General features: G+C 52.3%; 1 protein-coding gene and 1 long non-coding RNA gene across 2 annotated transcripts; both read right to left on the bottom strand.

Annotated features, from left to right (window-relative positions):
- Positions 1–7: 7 nt before the first annotated feature.
- Positions 8–13025, bottom strand: Gprin1 (G protein-regulated inducer of neurite outgrowth 1). The gene is given in 2 exon segments (NM_001400700.1): positions 8–3913; positions 12923–13025. A coding segment is annotated over 1 exon segment (2745 nt). The 5' UTR covers positions 3760–3913; positions 12923–13025; the 3' UTR covers positions 8–1014.
- A 6610-nt stretch (positions 13026–19635) lies between these two features.
- On the bottom strand, positions 19636–21585 carry LOC147999983 (uncharacterized). The gene is made up of 2 exons (XR_015641465.1): positions 20811–21585; positions 19636–20513 (listed from the first exon to the last, which is right to left on the bottom strand). It is a non-coding gene; the product is annotated as an uncharacterized LOC147999983 (long non-coding RNA).
- Between the last annotated feature and the right edge of the window lie 88 nt (positions 21586–21673).

Raw genomic sequence — 21673 nt, 5'->3', positions numbered from 1 at the left:
ACGAGAGTTGGGGAAAGGTTTTATTACCAATGTATACTGTGACAGTTAGTAGCCAAAAACTGAGGCTAGAGGCTTACGGACCAGGACACTCAGTGGTTACAAGGAATGTGGGTCTCACAGCATTGTGGGTGGTGTGGGGAGAGGGATAAGAGAGGAACCTTTAAAAGACAGCTGTGAATGTCAAATGGGCCCTCCATCTTGTTCCCAATACCCAAGACCAGCTGTCACCCAGGTGATCGATGGCCTGAGACCTTCTATGAGCCTTACAATGACCTTCAGTCCTGTCTAAGACCCTCTGGCCTTTCCATGACTATCCTCTGTTGAGTCCCAGGGCACTCCTAGCCTTTGGCCTCTATGGGAACTGTGCATAGTGACTGGGTAGGGGGAGGAAATAGGGCTAGGGCACTGGGCTAGGTAGGGAGAGACAGGGATGGGGGTAAGATTACCAACAGCATGCAACAGATGCCCTGGCCATGGGGCCAGCACCATGTGGAGACCCCTCACTGCTCAGAGACTCACTGCCCCCCTCCCTCCCCCGAGACTCCTATTCAGAGCCTGCCTTTCTGGTGGCCTTATATCAATTCTGGCACACGTGAAAGAACACTTAAAGATCTGCATGCAGTCTTTCCCCGTTCTGGGGACATGGCCCACTGGAAGCCTCAAAGCACCAGTCTGGCCGTCTCAGGAGCCTGCCTCAACTCTAGGGTGGAAGGGTGGGAGCAGGTCCCTGTGCTCTCCCAGTAGTTCCCGCGAGAGTGGAGCGAAAGGCTGTGAGGGCACCAGGGTGGAGTTGTCAGGGCTGGGTGTGTGGGCTCGTGGCCACAAAGGGACTGGATAAGGGTGGTTTTGTCAGTGTTTGGGAAAGAAAGGAGGGATTGGAAAGAAGTCCCTAAAGGCTGCTCACTCCTCGGAGGCGTGACGCACTTAGGGGTGGGACATAGCTTTCAAGGGCCAGACATCAAGAATGGGAGCCTGAGAAGGTTGGAAACCCGGGCCTACAAAAACGGGAACAGATCACTCGGCTGTGGGTCCCGCCCGCGAGCAGCACCGCGGCCGGCGCACACTCTGCAGCAGCGCGCGGAAGAGGCCTGGCGGGCGCTTAGCGGCGCCCTCGGCTGGCGCGGTGCGCACAGAGCCTGCACGGCCTGGGCCCGCACGGACGGCGGGCGGCGGCGCCGGCGCCCCTTGGCGGCCGTGCTCCTCGATCTGACGCTCCAAATGCTTCTGGATGGCCATGCCCAGCACCTCCACCTCCATGGAGGCACCGTACACTTCCCACGTCATGCCCTTCTCGTCCCAGCTCACGTCGCGCACCGGTTCGGCAGCCTCCTGGGGCGCCATGGCGGCGGCCAACACCGAGCCTGGCCGCACCCGCACCTCGGGGAAGACGGGCGGCGCGGCGGGCGGCGCTGCGGCCTGCGGAGTCATGGGCCCCGTGGCCACCGAGCGCGTCTCGGCGGCTCCCAGCGACACTTGCAGGCCCGCGTCCCGGCGCGATGGCGGCCTGGGCGCGGGGCTGGGCGCGCGCGTCGCCGCCTGGAAGCTGAAGGCCGGGCCGACCGCGCCGTCCTGCGGAGACATGGGGCTCACCGCCACCGAGACGCAGGCCTGCGCGCCAGCCTGCGTGCCCGCGTCCTCGCGCGGCGGTGGCGCTCCCGCGTCCCACGACGGCGCCTTGGTGAAGTTGTCGCGAGTCCGTGGCCCTGGCGGGGGCGCTGCACCCTCCGCGCTGGGGCTCTTCTGAGCTGCCACTGCGGCTAGGTCTTTCTGGCTGGTGCTGGCAGAGGGTTCCGGCTCTGGCAGGGCCCCGATGCTCCTGGTATCTCTCCGGGGCTGGGCTGAGCTGTAGGGTGTACCATCTGATTGCCTGAAAGCGGACGTGGCCTTGTCTGGAGCCTGAGGGACAGTCTTTGCTGAAGTCTGAGACTCTGCTTTTCTAGGAGATGGAGATGTAGATGCAGAGTCAGCCTTCCCCAGGGACACAGGCTCCACAGACGCCGTGGGGTCGACTTTTCCGGAGGGATCAGTCTTCTCAGACGGTTGTGGCTGCTCTTTTTGCAAAGACGGAGCTTCCACCTTTCCTGGGGATGTGGCACCTGGAAGCTGGGTCACCACTTTGACCCCAGATTTTGGCTCTGTGGTGTCTACCCGTGTGGAGTTCCCAGGATTCCCTTTCTCTGGGGCTCTCAGCTCTGGAACGCCTTCGGCTCTTTCTGAGGCGGTGAGATCCACCTTCCCTGGGGACACCAAAGCCGTTTTTCCTGAACTCGTTGAGGCCGTTTTCCCTAAAGTCGTGGAGCCCACTTCTCCAGAGGGAACAGTTTCTGCCTTTCCCTGGCTTGCAGAGCTCTCCTTGCATAAAGCCAGGGGATCAGCCTTTTCTGAGGCTGTGGGACTTGCCTTCTCCAAGGACTGTGGGTCTCCTTTTCCCTCAGTCACTGTTTCAGTTTTTGCAGCAGACAGGGACCCGAATGTCCCCAGAGACCCGGCATCTCCTGAACTAAAAGAAGACACAGGATCTGTTTTTCCTGAAGACTCAGGATTGCCCTTTTGAAATGTTTTTATGTTTCCTGTGACAGTCGTTTCCACCCTTCCAGAAGACCTTGGATCTTCTTTTCCTGAGAATAAGGTCTCTGTTTTTACCAAGGACACACGTTCTGCCTGCCCAGAAGACAAGTGTTCTGGTTTCACTGGGGACACAAGTTCCGAATTTCTTAAGGAAACAGAGTCCACTCTGCCTGAAGGTCCTGTGCTGTTTGCAGATGTAGGATCTTTCTTTGCTGGAACCATACCTTCCGGCTGTCCCGCAGACACTGGTTCTGCCATTCTCACAGACACAGGCCCACTCTCTCCTGTGGAGACAGGCTCTTTCTTCCCAAGAAACCGGGGGTCCCCTTTGCCTGAGGACAACGTTTCTGTATCCCCCGAAGCTACAGGATCTGTTATCCCCGAGGATGCAGGGTTCACATTTTCAGAGGTCACGGGAGCAACGGCGACTGAGGATACGTGTTTTGTCTTGCCTGATGATCCTGGGGGTAGCTCTCCAGAGAACCCAGGGTCTGCCTTATCTGGGGGTTTCATGTCGTTTCCCCTCGGAGACACAAGATCTCCCTCTCCTGTGGATTCAGGGTACTCTCTTCTGGAATACATGAGGTTCTCCTTTCTTGGATCCATTTTGCCTGAGGCTATAGTCTCTACCTTTCTTAAAGACCCAGCATTTTCCCCTCCTGGGGGCACTATATCCACTTTGCTGGAACATGCCCTGTCTACTGTTCCCAAGGACCCAGACTCCTCCTTCTTTGGAGCTGAGCATTCCACCCTTACCCCGGTCTCAGATGCCCCTTTTCCACAGATCAGAGGCTCTGTCTTTCCCACCAGCATGGACTCCTCCTTTCTCAAGGACCCAGCCCCTTCTTTTCTTGAGGAAGTAGAATCTTCCTGCTTCAAGGAGTTGGAATCCATTTTCTCCGAGGACGAAGGATTTCTGACCTCTGCGGCTGAGGGAGCTTCTACTGAGGACATGGGCTCCGGTTTCCCAAACAAAGTTGTTTCAGAGGCTTCTGAGGTCAAGGCTCCATGTGCCCTCACTGTCTCTGGGAGAGGGCTGCAGGCTAAGCTCCCAACAGGCTTCTCAGCACAGGAGGCCCCTTCCCCAGCCCCACTCGAGCTGCTGTGTCTGGAGTCCATGCCTAGGCTTTGGTCCAGGATATGCCTTGGGGGTGCAGGAATGGCCTTTGGAGAGGAGCATCGGTCCCTCATGACCGGGCCTCCAGTGCCCAGGCTCCCATCCTGTGGGGAGCAGAGGGATCACAGGGGGCTGGAGTCCCTCTGAAGCAGGTGAGGCCAGGCTGGGTCTTTAGGACTGACCATCTACCCTCACAGCCATGTTTGAGTTCAAGACAGTTGTCTGGTTCTGAAACAGAGAGAACAGACTCAGGCTTAGGAGACACTCCACGGGGGACAACTCAGTCTGTCCAGGTTCCTCACTGGATTCTTTGTCCACATCTGGTCCCCTTGTCAAGAAGGTCTCAGCTAAAAATATAAACCCAATCCTATCCCTCCCCTGCTTCATCACACCTAATAGCTTTCTAAGAAGCCAATACTCGGGGTTGGGGATTTAGCTCAGTGGTAGAGCGCTTGCCTAGGAAGCTCAAGACCCTGGGTTCGGTCCCCAGCTCCGAAAAAAAGAACCAAAAAAAAAAAAAAAAAAAAAAGAAGCCAATACTCCCAGCACTTGGAATACAGAGGCAGGAGATATTCTCGTTTGAAGTCAAGCTTCAGTAAGACCAAACCCTGACAGACAGACTGACAGATGGACAGACACACAGTGGCTATGATCTGACTTTTAAACTTCACTGTCATTTCCTTACTCCGTCAGCCTCAGCTCATGCTTCTAAATGTGATGTATTTGTCTTCAAACCCAGTGGCTGAGGGTTGGGGATTTAGCTCAGTGGTAGAGCGCTTGCCTAGCAAACGCAAGGCCCTGGGTTCAGTCCCCAGCTCCAAAAAAAAAAAAAAACAAAAAACAAAAAACAAACAAAAAAAAAAACCCAAAAAACAAAACAAAAAAAAAAAACCAAAAAAAAAAAAAAAAAAAAAAAAAAAACCCAGTGGCTGAAAACTTTTAGTGTCACTGGGCCAGATGGGTCATTTGTGTGAGGGACACAGAGGGAGTAGTGTGACCATGGCAAATGACAGAGGACACAGCTTTTCCAAGAGGGGCCGAGTGCCGCCCCAGAGAAATGAAACCTGGGAACTGTAGGAGCTTTCCTAGTGTCTTTGGAAGAGTGAGAAAGCTGGACTTTGATGTAAAATATGCTAACTAATTCAAGATTTAAATAAAAACCCCAAACACGATGTGAGCCAAAGAAAACATGTCTGTAGGCCACTGGTTTATGTCTGTGTAGGCCCTGGGGAGCTGTGAATGGTCTGTCAGGGAAAGGACATGGTTGTGTGCTTTCAAAGACTGCTCTGAGATAGTGTGGCAATGGGGCTGAAAGGAGAGAGAAGTTGGCCAAGACCCAGCAGGAGGCCAGTCAGTCAGACTCTCATGAGCGATGCCTCACTCCTTCTCAGAGCCCCTTCTATACAATGGGCCCTGGCCAGCTACCCTGAGTGATCTAGGTGGGATACCACCCTGAAGGCAGAAATGAGAGCTGAAGAACCGTTAACTGGCTGTAGTGATGGTGTGTGTGTGTGTGTGTGTGTGTGTGTGTGTGTGTGTGTGCATGTGCGTGTGTGTGTGTGCATGTTGCATGTTGCATGGTCTGCAGAATACTGGGTAGGTAGGGATTACAGCGTAACAGTGCTGGGCTGGAGATCTGGGAGGGGAGGGAACTCTGTTTAGGGTGAGCTGAATTCGTGATACCTGGGGAGCATTTGAGAAGAGGGTCCTGCAGGCAGCCGGGCCTAGGAAAAACTAATTATTCACGAAGCAGCCAGAATGGGCATAGCTGGCGATTGCCTCTTACCTGTGTCCAGACCATCTCACCCATGCTCAGGCCAGAATCTCTAGAGCAGCGGTGTTCAATCTGTGGGTTGTGACTCTCTTAATGTTACATATCGAGTATCCTGCATTTCAGATATTTACACTGCGATTCATAACGGTAGCAAAATTACAGTTATGAGGTAGCAGTGAAAATAGTTTCATGGTTGGCAGGTCACCCCAGCATGAGGAACTGTATTAAAAGATCAGAGCACCAAGAAGGCTGAGAACTACTGCTCTTGAGTCTCTTTTGGCTTTCACACACCCTGAACCACCCATCAGCAAAATAAAATGAATCTGCCTTCAAAACCTATCTAGGACCTGGTTATAGCCCCCCCATTTGCTGGTTCTCTTGCCTCCTCTCACCCTCCTACTATCCTCCCTTCTCTGTATGTTATTTTAGCTCAGTGGGCTACCTCGTGGCTCCTTGACCATTTCCCTGCAGGTATCCGCATGGTCTACTCTCTGAGATCTTTCCTGGCCTATCCTGTATAAAATAGCCATCTCCAATCCTGGCTGTCCCTCTACATCCACTTTGGGTGTTGCTGCTGTTGTTGTTGTCATTTTGAGATAGGGACTCATGTGTAGACTGTGTGCTTCACTTGGAACTTGATATGTAGACCACGCTGGCCTCAAATTCTCAGAGATCAGCCTGCCTCTCTCTCCTCAGTGCTGGGACTAAGGACACCACACCCAGTTTTGTTTTACTGAATTTAAATCCAGAATGCTGTGGCTGCTAGATTCGTCGTAGATATATATTCGCTGAATGCTAGCTCCACGGTGGGGCACGCCTCTAATCCTAGTGTTTGGCAACAAAAGCAGGAGCTTGAGTTTGAGGCCAGCCTGGGCTCTATAGCAAGACCTGGCCTCAAAACAAATCATAAACCACACACACAGACACACAGATGCACACAGACACACACATTCACATACACATACACAGATGCATACACACAGGCATGCACACAGAGACATATACACACAGACTCACAGACACAAGAGAGATACACACCCACACAGACACACCCACACATACTGACACAGGCACACACGGACACACAGAGGTACTCATAAACACATACATAGACACACACACAGAGACACACCCACACCCACATGCACAGACACACACAGAGATACACACCCACATGCACACACACACACATACACACATACACACACACACACACACACACACACACACGCTTCTAAAGCAATGGGGACTTTGTTATTTCATCCACGCATCAGAGTCAAGAAAGACTAGCACACACATGGAAAGTCAATTCCTGGTCCACATCAGCTCTGTGAAGGACTGAACCACCCTTCGAACACCTAGAGATATTACTCCTCGACCCAGACCCTTCTCACTCTTGTTGTTCTTTTTTTTTTTTTTTTCCCCGGAGCTGGGGACAGAACCCAGGGCCTTGCGCTTCCTAGGCAAGCGCTCTACCACTGAGCTAAATCCCCAACCCCGACCCTTCTCACTGTTGTTGGGAAATTAAATCAGTTGTGATCTTTTAGGGAGGGCATTTATACATCTCCACACACATCCACAAGACGCATCGTGTTTTAGCCAGCTCGCTCCCTTCCTTCACACACACACTGCTGGCACACAGGGCACAGGAGAGCACCTGGTGGTGGGAAAATCAGGAAGAGGTGAGGGTGTGTGAGACACTCGCATGGACCGCCACGGACGCTGGAACATGTAGAGTGATGAGGAGAGATGCCCACGATCAGGTGAGCAAGCAAAGACACGTAAGGAATAACCAGGGATTCTAAGCGTGTGGCCAAGGAAAACCACGCACGAGTTCGTGGGATTATTTACAGCCAGACAATTCCAAGATAAAAAATCTCATGAAACTGTCATTGTGACGGCCTCTTTAAAGTGAGACCAGGGATCAGAGTGTGGAACAGCCTCCTCTTCACGTGCCCTTGGTGGTGTGTGAATCCGGGTTGCAGGTGAACACGGTACATGTGCTGTAACAATGGCTATGTGTCCTGAGAAGCATGGGCTGTTAGTGGTCTTGTGGTGGCTTGAATATCATGAGGTGTATTTAGTACAGTCCCAAACCATATGGGACAGCAGCTTCCTGTGGTTTTTTGAGGCAATCAGGAGTCTCAGGACACTTGAAATGCTATTGGTAGTATAGCATCCTGTCTGAGTCCATTTTAAAAAAGCTTACTTTAGGGGCTGGAGAGATGGCTCAGCGGTTAAGAACACTGACTGCTCTTCCAGAGGTCTTGAGTTCAATTCCCAGTAGCCACATGGTGGCTCACAACCATCTGTAGTGGGATCTGGAGCCCTCTTGTGGTGTGTCTGAAGACAGTGATAGTGTACTCGTATACATAAAATAAATAAGTCTTTAAAGAATGCTTATTTTAAATTACATGTAGGTGTTTGTCTCCATAAAGGCATGTGCGCATTCATACAGAGGAGGCCAGAGGCGTCAGATCCCCTTGCAGCTGGAATTGCAGGTGTTGTAACAATGGGTGCCGGGAACCGAACAGGGGTCTCTTGCAAGAGCAGTCAGTGTTCTTTTTTTTCGGAGCTGGGGACCGAACCCAGGGCCTTGCGCTTCCTAGGCAAGCGCTCTACCACTGAGCTAAATCCCCAACCCCGCAGTCAGTGTTCTTAACTGATAAGCCATCCCTACAGCACTACATCACCTTTTAAGAAGCAAACAGAAGGTGAGGTGTTCACTCTAAAATAACTGACAAAGAGCCATGCTCTCATGGCTCGGTGGTAGAGTGATTGCCGGCGTGTGCGGGGTCCTGGGTTCCATCTCAGCACTCTAAGAAAGCAGCAAGACAACAGCATCATCCTGTGGATCCCTAGACAAGGAACCCTGCCATTTATGGTCACTGTCAGGGGACATCCGGTGTGTCACACACTTTCAGCACAGCAGATTGCTAAGTACTAGTCTGACAAACGGGTGATGGAGACTTGGACTTTAGGAGGGGGAGGCTGGGGCTCTCACTACGTTTTGCATGGCTGCACTTTTTTGAAAAAATAGGGAAGTGAAATGGTTCTCTGGGAGGGCCAGTCCATCTCCTTAACGTGCTTCTAAGTCCCAAATATCACTTCCTTCCTTTGTAGGTATTTATCTTTTATTATCCCCTTTATACCCAAGTGCATGTGTGTGCACACACGCATGCGCTCACTTGCACACACACCATGTGACTGCTTTGTGCACAGCCATGGCTTGGAGTTCCCTCCCGTCTCGGCCCTCACACAACCTCTGCGGTTGGCATCTTATCAAATTTTAGTGCTCAGTTTATATATTCCTTCCTCCAGGAAGTCTTCCGGGCCTACTAGTTTCCATGCCCCCTTCCTACCACCCCTAGCCAGATTTCTTTTGCCCATGGATGGAACTATTGGAATAGCACAAGGGAAAGACTAAAGACCCAGAAGCAAGAGAGATCCCAGTACCCCCAAGTGCAGGAGACTGGGAGGAGTTGCTGAGGCAAAGGAGGGTGCACCTGCTAACATAGCACGTGCTGGACACCCATGCAAGCTCCTCGTGTTGGGGATAAGTGCTGTAGAATGGGTGGTCCCTGAACTCCGATACAGACAAGAGTGAGGAGAGGGCACTATGCTAGCGGTAAAGAAATGATCTCATTTCTGATATGAGATGCTGTGAGGACAAAGGACTGGGAAGCTGGTCTGGACGTGTGGCCAAGGAAGGCCCCTAACTTCTGAGCCACCCATGAGAAGGCCGGAGTAGAGCTGGAATCAGAGAGAGAAGACATGGGAGGAAGAGGTAGTAGCAGCCAAACATGAAAGGCCTTGGGAAAGGAGAGGTTGGGGGCTCATCCTGAGGTACTGAGTAAACACCACTGTGTTTAAAGCAGGAAGTGTGTGTGGAAGTTCTGCGGCCAGGTCCCTTAATTCACTGAGTAAAGTCACAAATATGGATTTCTTAAAATATATTTTAAGTATTGGCTCTCCCCCCCACCCCCACATACAATGAAGGCCAAACAAAAGAATTGTCCAGGTCGATTTTGTGACCTATCTTGTCCTTGGGACTGTGGAAAAGGATGTTATGAGACAGAGCGACTGGGAGGATGGGGAAGAGAAAGTGCCCAAGATCTGTTTGCCATGTTCCTTGTTTCCTCCTCTGGAACTTGACAACTGCCAGCCGGGAAGGGTCAGCAAACGCTGAAGGAGGGTGCCTTGGGTCGCCACTCCTCCTGCTTTCACACTGGTAACCCAGCCAGCCTTAGCTGTCTCCCCACACCAGCTCCTGCTTCTCGTGTGTGGCCTGGACGGAGGGTGCAAACAGTTCACTGTTCAGGAACTCTGAGGTTTCAAGCAGGGCCCTTCTCACTGACCCCCCCACCCCCACCCCGACTCACTCAACACCTCCTTCCCCACGGGGCCTGTTGTGAGAATTAGAGACGATGAGGGGTGTGCATGGTTCTGCTCACGTTAGGGCCAGGCTGTGTACATGGAAAGCCTGTTTTTATCTACTCAGCCTGTCAGAGCCCAGCTGTGCTCCCAGGAGGGGTTGGGGGTGGGGGGCTGAGTCTGAAATGGCTGCAAGCAGAGACAAAATTCAGCAAAAATCTGCCTTTAGGACGTGCTTGTTGGCCCTACGATGCTAACGAATTATTTTTAAAATCTGGTGTGTGTGTGTGTGTGTGTGTGTGTGTGTGTGTGTGTGTGTGTTTGCACAAAGTAAAGGTCAACCTTGGGTGTTGTTCCTCAGTAGCTGTCCACCTTGTTTTTTGGGACAGGATCTCTCACTGGGACCTGGGACTCACTCATTAGGCTAGGCTGGCCCACCAGTGAGGCTCAGGGACCTTCAAGTCTCTAGCTCCATGCAAATCTTTTTTAGGTGGGTGATGGACATCAACTCTCTCTAGTCCTTTTAAGTCAATTTTAAATAAAGGAGCAAACTCATCATCATCTGAACACTCGTAGTGTTCATGTGGAAATCTGATGTCCAGGCTGTTCTGGCAAACTAAGATTTGGGAAGCTGAGCGAGCTCCCTGCAGAGCAGCAGCCAGCTGGAGAGGAATAGAACGGCCTGAGGAGGCAAAGCAGCCACAGTCACCACCCGCCCTCTGGTGTCCTGGACACTGACCCTAACTGCACATCGACACCCGTCTCTGAGGCTGGGTGGGTTTAATCTTATCACCAGCCTGCCATGCAAGTTCCGTAGCCCCCAAGTTCTGACACTTCTCACATGCCAATAAAAGCAGGAAGTGACTTTGCCCAAGAGCTTACTCCATACAGAGCCCATACACCTATCATGCAGGCGACGGGCTCCTATTTCCCAAGAAGAAGGCAGAATGTTTGACGGGCAGGCATGGCCACATGTTAGCATGCCCCGTTTGGCAAAACCTCCCAAGAAGAGCTGGGTGTCCCAGTTCCTATTCCAAGTTCTCAGCTTCCGAGATGAATTGGGTCCCGTACAGGGGACGGACGGCTTGGCTGGATGTGGGTAAAGCTCCAATTTAGTCACTCACTAACCCGCTCTGTGACTTTGTGTGGGCTTTCCACTCTGGGAGCCTCCGTCTGCCACTCCAATAGCCCAGAGACAGATTCCAAAGGGTCTAGTGCTCACAGGTCTGCTGGATCCTTCCTGGTTTGGGAAGAGCTCTCAGTAGCCTCCGGACACTAGGAACCCCACACCCTCTCCCTCCACATTACCTCTGGAACACAGCTCCCTTAGCCCTGTGTGCCTAGCCCCGGATCTGGCACACCCAGACTCATCTTATCTTCTGGACTCTATGCACAGCACTTTCACAACGGGAACCCTTGCCATCTTCTACCACAGATGAGGACACAGAAGTAAGGGGGAAAGACCACCGAGGGCGTGAAGACAAAGGGAAGAAGACTGGGGTTCAAAATTAATTGAGTCTGAGCTCAAAGCCTGGATGCTTCCCAGTCTATGAATCAATGTCCACGCTCTGACGCTGACTCTTTTCTTTCGTCTCCGTGCGTGTGCGTGAATGTGGGCATCCTCACGCACACGTGGAAGCCAGCAAACAACCTCAGGTGTCAGCCCTCATCTCCCAAGGTCTTCTTGCTGTACACACAGTCCCTGGCCCTTCGGTTCCTAAGGATTCTCCTCTCTCCCCTCTCACAGTTGGAGAGCGTGATCCAGTATAGGTGGCAGGCTGAAATAACCCTGTAGGTGAATGGGCCAGCTTACCTGGTATGCAAATGAGTGAGTAGACTGTTGGTGGGAAGACACCAGCTGAGACCAGTCTGGGCCCAGGACCTGTGTCCTAATCAAGAAGACCTTGGTGTGCTCTGGTATACCCCATGTGTATAGAATGGCCTGTGCCTTGTCGGGGGTCACTGGGTCCCTGTGTGCCTCTGTCACCACATGCCTTACAGTCTCACCTTGGGGGAGCTAGCCTGTGTGTATAAGTCCTTGTGTTTGGCTCACACGTAGGGCAACCCTGTGAATGGAGAGATATAAGGCTAGCCTGGCTTTGCCTTTCCCTCTAGGATTTCTTCCCAGTCTACACCCCCAGCCAGGGCCAGAGCTGCCAGGCACCTGCAAACATCTCCTGCTATGGTAACAAGACTGACAAAAGCTTGTGCATGCTTGTGAGTGTGACTGAAAAATCCCAGTCTTCTGCCACCTGTCCCCTCATCTCCCAGTGCCCCCACAGCAACAATCCCCCTGGCAGCTGCCGCAGGTGAAGAAGGAGTCTATAACAAAAGGCCTTCCTTGAGAAACATTCCCCAGGCCATCGGTCTGTCCATCCACCAATCCACCAAAGGGCAAGGATGGGTCTTCAAGGGTGTGCAGATTTGTGCTAGTGTGGGTTGAAGAAGAGCAGCAAGCTAAGAGACAAAGCAAGGGTGTGCACAGGGTCACAGCCTGTTCCAGGGTGTAGGGTACAGGAGGGCATAAGCACAAGTCAGAACAGGATGGTGATTAGATGTCGATTAGAGTATTGCTGACTTGGATCCAGATTGATGCTATGAGTTCGTAGCCCCAACTGGGTGCACTAGGTGGGTTGCACAGGTGGCCGGATGTGTGAATCTGATGGAATGACCAAAGCCCATGGTTGTGTGTGTGTGTGTGTGTGTGTGTGTGTGTGTGTGTGTGTGTGTACCTGTGGCCTCATCCAAAAATAAGATTCCCAGGCATGAATGCCGTGTGTGGCCACGTCCAGGACTGTGTGCCACACTGGGTGTGTGACGGGTGGGATGAATCAATGAAAACGGCCCCTCCCCCCGGTGGCGGGAATCGCCCCCTCCCGCACCCGCGGTGCGGAACAAAGCGGCGGGCAGCGGGGCTGGACGCGGGGCGGCCTGCCCACACCACAGGCCGGGACCGTTCACCGGGGCCCCGCCCCACCGCGCCCCGCCCCGCCGCCCCCGCCCCGCAACCCGAGCCCCGCGCGGCCCAGGACCCTGGACAGCGGCCCCGGTCCGCGCGCCCTGCGGCCCCACGCGCGCCCGCCGCTTACCCGCGCCGGCTCCTCGTAGCTCCGGCTCGCGCCGCGCAGACCACCCCGGTGCTCCCGGCCGCGCTGGCGGGCGGACCCGACTCCGCGCCGTCCCTGGTCCGCTGGGCGCCCCGCCCCGGGCATGCGCGCTGGGCGCACTCGGGGAGCCGGGAGGGGGCGCCGCGGGGGCGCGCGAGGGACGGCAGACGCCGCCCGGCCCCGGGGGCCGCGCGCCCGCCTGGTGCTCGGCTCGGAGCACCGGGGCTCACGGGCGGCAGCCTCACCGGAACCCGGGTCGTCCGGATCTGCTCGCTGCCTCGGCGAGGAAAGTTCCCGCGTCCCTCTCGGCCGCACTTCCGGCCTCTGCCCCCTCCGCCCCGCCCCCAGCCCTTTGTCTCGCTGCTGCCCACGCTCCTGCGAGTGGCGGCCCTGGGCTGGGAGGCGCTCTGTGTCCTCCCTGCAGCAGCCTCCCCGACGGGGAGTCCGCCCACCCTCTGGATCAGGGTATGCCCGGTCCTCCTCCTTCTAGATACTCTCCAACAAGTTCTCTTGCCGCTTTGAGCCTCAGTTTTTAGGTCTGTGACTAGTATTAAATCGCCTCATAGCCGTCTTAAAAAAGTAGGAGCTTGAAGCAGATGTTCAGGGAGTCCACTCGAGTGAACTGCTGAAGGCATGAGGACTCACTGCCCATTTCTCTCTACATTTGAGCAGAGGAGTGGGATCCCTCCCTTTGGACTTCTCAGATGACTTGTGATGTCTTGGGAGTGATAAAAGATCCTTGTGCCTGAACTGTGAAGTCCTATGCTAGATTACTAAGGCAAATGAGTCTTAGGCAGGGACGCAGAGCTGAAATTTGATTTATAGGTGTCATTGGCTCCCATGTCCAATCAGGTCAAGTGAATAGTCTATGCACATTTTTTCAAATATGGGTAAGTTTCTTGTTTGCAGTCACACCGTTCCTTAGCAGGTCGGATTGGGGTTGCAGATTTATACAGGTCACTTCCTGCAGCCAACACCTGGGCTTAGGAACCATTGCTTATCTGATCACCTTACCTTAGTAATAATAAGAAAACCTAGATGGCAAGTGTATATTTAAAATGCACAGGAAAAGCCAGGAGTAGGGATACTGCCTGTAATCCCAACACTCAGGGGTCTAGAGCAGGTAGGTAACCCTGAATTCTGAGCCAGCCTTAGCTACATAGTGAGAACTAGATCAGCCTGGACAAGACTGATACAGTAAAACAAGCAAGACAAAAATCTTAAAACCGTGGAATTTATGACAGAGATCGCGGGCCCGTTTTCAGGACCACGGACAGCGCACAGCAAGCGTCGCTCTCTTACATTATTGGTGCTGAAAATGGTTCTTGGACTGCCCAAGAGGGCACTTAGCTAGCTCCAGAGTTTACAAACCCTGGTTCCAAATGCATCATTTCGCCTCTCGCCAGCTGCCCCCTCAAGGTGAGTATTATTGGTTCTCAGACATACAGGAAGCAACCGAGGCTTAGGAGGTCCATGAAACACACGGAAGTGGCAAGAACCAGCTTTGATTTACAGCAATCTCCCCAGAGGCGGAATGGCTCTGGAGCAGAACCAAGGATATCGCAAAGTCTGTGGCAGTCGTTCAGGTGAGGACTAGTTATCAGTGAAGCCGGAAGCCTCTGACAAGATGGAGCGGAGGCATCTCTTGCTTATTGGGGGGAAATCAAGTGGTCTTGGATGTTGAGAGAGGCTCCTGTTGGTCCTCTGAGGTTCTACCTTGTGGATGAAGGACACATTGGATGTTGGGGAAAGGAGGTGCCTGTGGGATGATTACCCTAACATGTGAGTTCACAGTTGAGCTCTATTCTTGGCAGCTGGAGGCACACCAGGAAACCCATCGACTGAGAACTGATGGTGGAGGTCACAGGTGGTAGGGAGGGAGTTGGCACATGGAGGGGAGGTATTAAACCAATAGGCAAGAGAGGGAGGAACCCTAGCACCACCCAAGGACCATGAGGCTGCTGTGAAAACAGGGAGAAGGAAGGACAGTGAGAAAGGAGACACCTTTCTCAAGACGTTTGAACCCTCAGAAAGAAAAAAAGGTGGTGGTGTTAATGCATCTGTAATTCCATCACTCAGGGGAGGTTATGGTCTGACTGGGCTACATAAGACCTTGTCATAAAAAGGGAAAAAAGAGGAGGGAAGGACAAAAATGAATGTGACAGCTTCCACAGAGGCAGAGGAGACTGAGACCGGAGGGGTGGGAGCAGAAGGGAGCGACAGAATGCCGGCAAGGGAGAGCAGCAGTCTGGAGGAAAGAGTGAGCCGCAGACCCTTGGGATGCCTCTGAGAGCCTGAGATGACTATGAAGGGCATACAGATCACTTGTGAGGTGCTAGGACACTGGCTGGGGAGTGAGAGGGGACCTGAGAAGGGAATGCAGCCAATGCAAGGTTACTAAGCCAGCTGCCACAGTGGCTGAATGGAGCTTGGTTCTGCTGGGAAGTCTTAGAAAATGGAATATCTACTCCAGAATCCTTCTGCTTGGAGGTGCTTGTTCATAGGGCTGTGGATTCTTCCCAGGCACCCCAGGCAAAATAATTCCACAGAATGAAGACTTCTCTTTGATAACGTCTTAGGTGGTTGAGAGTCCTCTTGGTGGGTGTGTCTGAATAAGGTCGACTATGAGGTCATGGTCCAGGCCATTTTCTGTCTGTGTTCTCTGCTGGGTCCTCTGACTGCTTCTGTTCCAAAGAGATTTGTTAATATGATCATAATTTGAAATTTCTGGACAACCGGCACTTGCTGGAGCAGGTAAGGAACTGAAAACAGGCAAGAAAGTAGTGGCAGTGCCCTCCTCCCAATCCCTGTGCAAGGTCACTGAATTTCAAGTCACCATTTATAACACTAAGCTTCCAGGGGTCTGCAAATACCCAGCATAGGATAGCTCTCATGGAGAGTACCTCTGTTAATAGCAAGCCTGACATGGATGTCCTTTGTCATGTGACAACCCCATTTTCCTTCAGGGGCTACTTCTGCACCCATCTATGGAGCAGGGAGTGATCCAGATCTGGCCAACAACTATCCAGTAATTCATTCTTGGAATGGGGGAAAAGCAGGGTACCAAACCCAGAACAAGCGACTCTCATAGTTTCTGTAATTTTAGGTGTTGATTGATGACCTGCCTATCTGGAGCTCCCTGGAAAGTTATTTGTGCCCCTTTATGGAGGGTCTACTGAGACCTGGGACTTAGGCTCCTTGTATTAAACCTACATGGCCCCCCACACCCCCTATGGGGTGCATGTGCACTCTTGAATGTGCTTGTATTTCAGGTTGGATTGCCGCTGGGGAGCCATACACATTCGTATGCACCAGAAGATAAACAAGTGCCTGCAGCTCCTTGGCGGGTGCCCAGGCCGGGGGTGGAATAAACAGTCCCAGTGACTTTCTGAGAAGAGAGCGTGTGTGGCAACCGGCGCCATGGAGACAAGCAGACTGTATCCGAGCAGAGGCAGCAGCCGGCCCCCAATGCCATCCTGAGTGCCTGTATGCACAGGCTTACACGCGACTCAGTGTGCATCTCATATTCTCCCTTCCTCTCTGTCATGCCCACATCACGTTCATGTCTACTTCAAACACAGTCATGTTTCACACCCAAAGCCACCCACCCACTCCTGGGCTGTAGCCAGATAACCTCATTCCAGTTTGGTTTGAAGCTAAGGGGTTTGGAAAAGCTTTGAGGTGGGCAGTTAGTAATACCTGTAGTTCCCGTCCCCTTCTTCTGTGCACTGGCTGTCACCCAGGCTGAACTTCATCTTTTAGCATATCAAAACCTCAAGGGATTGTGTGTGTGTGTGTGTATGTGTGTGCATTTGTGTAGTGCGTATATGTGTGGTGTATGTATGTGTTACGTGTGCACGTGTGTGTTGTGTGTGCACGTGTGTATGCACATGTGTGCGTGGTGTGTGTGTACATTTGTGTGGTGTAAATGTGTGTGCACGTGTGTGGTGTGTGTATATGTGTTACATGTGCATGTATATGATGTATGTGCTGTGCATGTGTGTGTTGTGTATGCATGTGTGTATGCACATGTGTGTATGTGGTGTGTATACATTTGTGTGGTGTGTATGTGTGTGCATTATGTCTGTGTTATATGTGCATGTTGTGTGTGCATGTGGGTATGCACATATGTGTGTGATGCGGGTGTACATGTGTGTGTACATGATGTGTGTTATGTGTTGGAGTTAGATTTACGGTTCGTAGTAGCTTGCAGACCCATCTTTGGGCACCATCCTTGCACACAGTTCAGTGCTCCAGGGAGACATGCACAGTTCCTTTCCACAAGCTCATCAAGAGTCGCACAGACCACAGATTCCTTCAGGCTCCATGCCTCTCCTGCTGCACACTGCACTCTGTGCTCCCCACTCTCACAATGGTGGTGCTCACTAAGGGCTCCATAGTTGTCCCCTCATATTTGATTCTTAAGGAAAGCCAACTGAGATGGAGAATTATTACACCCACTAGACAGATGAGAAAAGAAACTCACCAGGGTCACACAGTTAGCAAGGGACAGAGCTGGGAGTTATAGTGTGGCTTTACATATACACATGCAGCACCCCATGTTTGTGCAGCCCCTGACTTAGCCCAGATAACTCACACCTGACAAGACCCCTGACCCCTGACATGGATTGCTCCTGGGCCCTCATTATGTTGTCTCAAGAGTCATGAGTGCTTTGGCCTGAACACGACAAGCTGGGCATGGTGGCACAGGCATGCAATCCCGGCTATTCAGGAGGCAGGAGGATTGAGAGCTCCTGAACTATGGGATTGAGGAGGATTGAGGCCTAGACTAGGATATCGGCAATTGACCACGATCCTGGTTGTCTAAAGTAAACATAAAACTGAGCTGAGGTTGTAATGCAGCTGAAGAACACTTGGCTAGCATTTGCAAGGTCCTGGGTTGGATCTCCAGTACTGGAAAGGAGAGAGATCACCATCTGATGCCCACCCAGACCCCTTCTCTACTTTTCTGCAACTCTCCACCCCCAGCAGCTGAAGGCTGGGGTGGCCCAGGGTTTGGATGGGTGACTCAGGCTGAATCATGGCCCAGCTGCTCCTTGATAACCCCTCCCACTCCTGCCCAGAGAGTCTATTTGGAAGGCAGGGGTGGGCCTTGGTGTTGTGGGGAACAGGGAGCAGGTTGGGGGATGGTAGAGGACTGAGTACTTAAGTAGACACAGTGTGAAAGGGCTTCTCTGGAAGCTACCATACTCCTTATCCAGGAACGTGGCTCCTTTTGCTTGGAGGCCAGGAGCTCACTGGCTAATCCCAGGACTCATTTTGGCTCCCTTCCCCCATCCCATAGCCCTAATAAAATAACACCGACATTAACTATTCTAATTGATCACTTAGCAGTTAACTGCTCTTGCTCTGCAGTTTATAAAACACCTTTTAATCTGGGGGTGGGAATGAACACCCTCTCATTGACACAGAGGAAACCGAAGTTCTGAGAGCTTGTATGGTTGGCCAATGTCACACTGTTGGTGATATGACAGACATAGGCTAGAAGCCCAGGCCTGTGGAAGGTGAGCACTGAGCAGCTGAGCCAAGGGCCTGGTAGAAATGCAGTGGGTGGTGTTAGCTGTGGGGAAGGTGTGGGGCATGGCACTGGATGGCACAATGAGGTATTAAAGGCATAGCATGGTGTGGCATAGTTGGACCAGGGCCAGGGTCCTGAGAGGCAAGGCTGGTGGAGAATGGTGCATGCAAGATTGTTAAATTTTAATTTCCTTGTAATTAATGGATTATAGAATTATCTGTGCCTTCCAATCTTACACTGTCCAAGACCAATATTCTAAGGCAAAATTCCAGGGCGTCGTCGAGTTTCCCTGGAAAACGCTTGGAGGCTTTGCTTCCGGAAACCTCAGGGGTTTTTTTTATATCGAAAAAAGAATGACCTCAGGCCTCTGTAAAAGTGAGCTATGGGGAGGCTTGAGTGAAATCACCATCCTGCCCTTTTAAGCTGTGAGGGACTCGGCAAAGGCTCGCTACTGGTTTTCACACGTTGCTTTGCCATTTAGCAAACATCTATGGGTGCTGGGCAGAGGGCAGAGTGGGCTTCTGGAAGCCCCGGGGGCAGCGCTGAAGAGGGAGTGGGTGACATCGCTTCCTTTCCCCCTGCCTGGGCTGTGTCTGGCCTTCCCCCACCCTCAGCCCAGGAGCCTGTTTCTAGGCAACCAGATGGATGCAGAGATGGTTCGGAGGGGAGAGAGCTAAAAATAGGGAAGGGAGAAAACAAAAATAAAGTTCCAGAGAAATCCCTGAAGCCACATCACTGGGGCTGGGGGATGGGGAGACAGACGAATGGCATGGTAAGGACATGGGGACAGCCCCTAGCCCTTCATGAGGGGAAGGAGGCAGTCTCCCAGTTAGCTGCTCAGCGGGAGTCTGCAGAGTGCTGATGTGGACGAGCTGGGTGAGGCAGTGAGGAGAATGGCTTCAGAGTGATGGGAAATCTCAAAAGAGAGAGAGGGTTTCATTTCCATGCAGTGGAGTTGAGAGCAGGTGCTTAGGGGGAAGAGAATGGAGGTAAACAGAGAGCCAGGGTCAGCAGGGGGGAGGCTGGATATTTCAGGGGAGCTTGAGAGGCCCGGCAGGTCTCAGCCCCGACTGCACAGCCTGCCTGTAATACCCATTCTCTCCAGATAACCTCCCGGCATACCCTTTCATTTGGGTTTCAGCTCTGCCTCAGACACTTGACCTGGTCAACTTTTTTCTTTTTTGATTGTATGACTTTTTTTTTTTTACATTCATTAATTTGTAGATAAGGAGTCACATTCATAGAAGCCAGAAAACAGCTTTCTGAAGTTGGTTTTTCTCTTGCTGTGTGAGTTCCAGGGATCAAACTCAGGTCACCAGTCTTGGCAGTAAGCAACTGTCCTGGTGATGCTCTCATTCCTCGGTGACTACCTTCTAATGTCGCTCATCGCCTGCAGACTACCACCACATCCTTTGGTATTTCTCCATACCACTGGGGTAGTCATCACATGTGGGGCAACAGGCAAGCAGTGTCACTACCGTCTCTGTGACACTGAACAAGTCTGTCATGTCCACAGTTCTGTTCCCACCTTTCCCCGTTATTCATATTTTTCCATTTGTCTCCTTTTGAGAAAACAGGTTTTGGTCATTCCAAAGGTCTTGGCCTTTGGAGTCAGGCATGGGGCTCAAGGTGGCTTTTGACATTTCTCAGCAATCAGGCTTGGCCAGGTAGCACGCCTCTCTAACTCCTATTCTCCCACCGGAGTAGGGGTTGTCGCAATGAAGCATTGAGGGTGGCTTCAGGTGAAATTGGTGAAGTACCACATGCTTGGGCTAACCTGGGAGCATGGTAAATGGCTCAGACCCCATGAACTGGACACAGACACACACACACACACACTCTTTAGACATCGGCTGGCATCTTCTGCTGACACTTCTGGACGTGTGCCTGGAATGCATTTAAAGTGACTCCGGCAGGTGAGAATGTTGGTCTCTAAGCAGAATCTTTCTCAGTGGGGCCAGGTGTAGGATTTGGCACTTAGGAAGGAGGAAGTAAATCTTTTCACAGGCCAGATGGTAAACCTAGTTTTGACATCTAAAAATGGGGATCAGGGGTTGGAGATAACAGTAGAACCAATAAATAAGGGGTTCAATGTTGGTTTACAGATAACAGCGCTCTCTCTCTCTCTCTCTCTCTCTCTCTCACACACACACACACACACACACACACACACACACACACACACACTGGGTGTAATAAAACCAGGACAGACAGGGCTGGTGACCAAATGGGAAAGGTCTGCATAAACCAAGGGTATTCAAACTTAGAAAATTATATCGTGCTGGTAAGTTAACCGTATCTAAGCCAAAATTCAGCCGGAGGGCCATGCACCTGTAATCCAGAAGACAGCGGGTTGTAGGTAGTGTGGTAATTGGGCTTCTATCACTCCCACTCATCTAAGCCCACCGGTTTGTTTCACAGGGTCATCTGTTAGCTACTTTCTGCTTCCAGATATGAAGGCCCAGGTGACCAGAACACACTGGTCTCCCGTTGGGTTAATGGCTTCCCCAGATTTGCCATCTTCCCTCCATCGGTGACTGAATAGAGTGAGCAGATTCAACACGACGTTGAGGGGACTTCTCTGCAGGAAACCAGACTATAGTTCTTGCGCAGCGAACGCAGACCTGACTGGGTTTCTACTGCAATTGGAAACGCCGCACAGACTAGGGCGGAGCCTGTCCGAATAAAAGCGTTTTCCTACTCGCAGAGGCGGAGCCTCCACGCGTTGCAGATTTTATCAAGGTTTCCTTCTTACTCTGAGTCGGCGGGGGCCCCCTAGTGCTGATCGTGGTGTGGTCCCGGCGTCTGGCGCGCTTCCCAGTATTCTGCAGACCCTCTCCTACTCCAGCTGAAATCTCAAACTTTCAGTGAGTGGAGAGTACCGCCTGGCGGGAGCTCTGCCCTCTCCTGGGCCAATGCTTCATTCTGTTTTGTTTGCGTTGGGCGGGTGTGCCTAAATGTGTGTGGACAGGACTGGAGTGGGAGGGGTCTGCCAACGGTTAACGACGTCTTTCCGCCGCTCGTCTACAACCGGGCCAAAGAGCGCGGGTCTGCATGTGAGCTCTGGCCTTGGTGCTGAAACCCGGGCTCGCGCGTAGAGACTGGCGCACGTTCACGCGCGTGCATGCGCATTCACGATGCTGGTGCGGCCCTTGCTTCTTTTGGTCTTGTACTCCTCCCTTTCCTGCCAGGAG

The sequence above is a fragment of the Rattus norvegicus genome, chromosome 17 (genome assembly GCF_021556685.1).
Source record: "Rattus norvegicus strain SHRSP/BbbUtx chromosome 17, alternate assembly SHRSP_T2T, whole genome shotgun sequence".
NCBI classification, from domain to species: Eukaryota; Metazoa; Chordata; class Mammalia; order Rodentia; family Muridae; genus Rattus; species Rattus norvegicus.
This window is presented reverse-complemented; position numbering and strand designations above follow the sequence as displayed.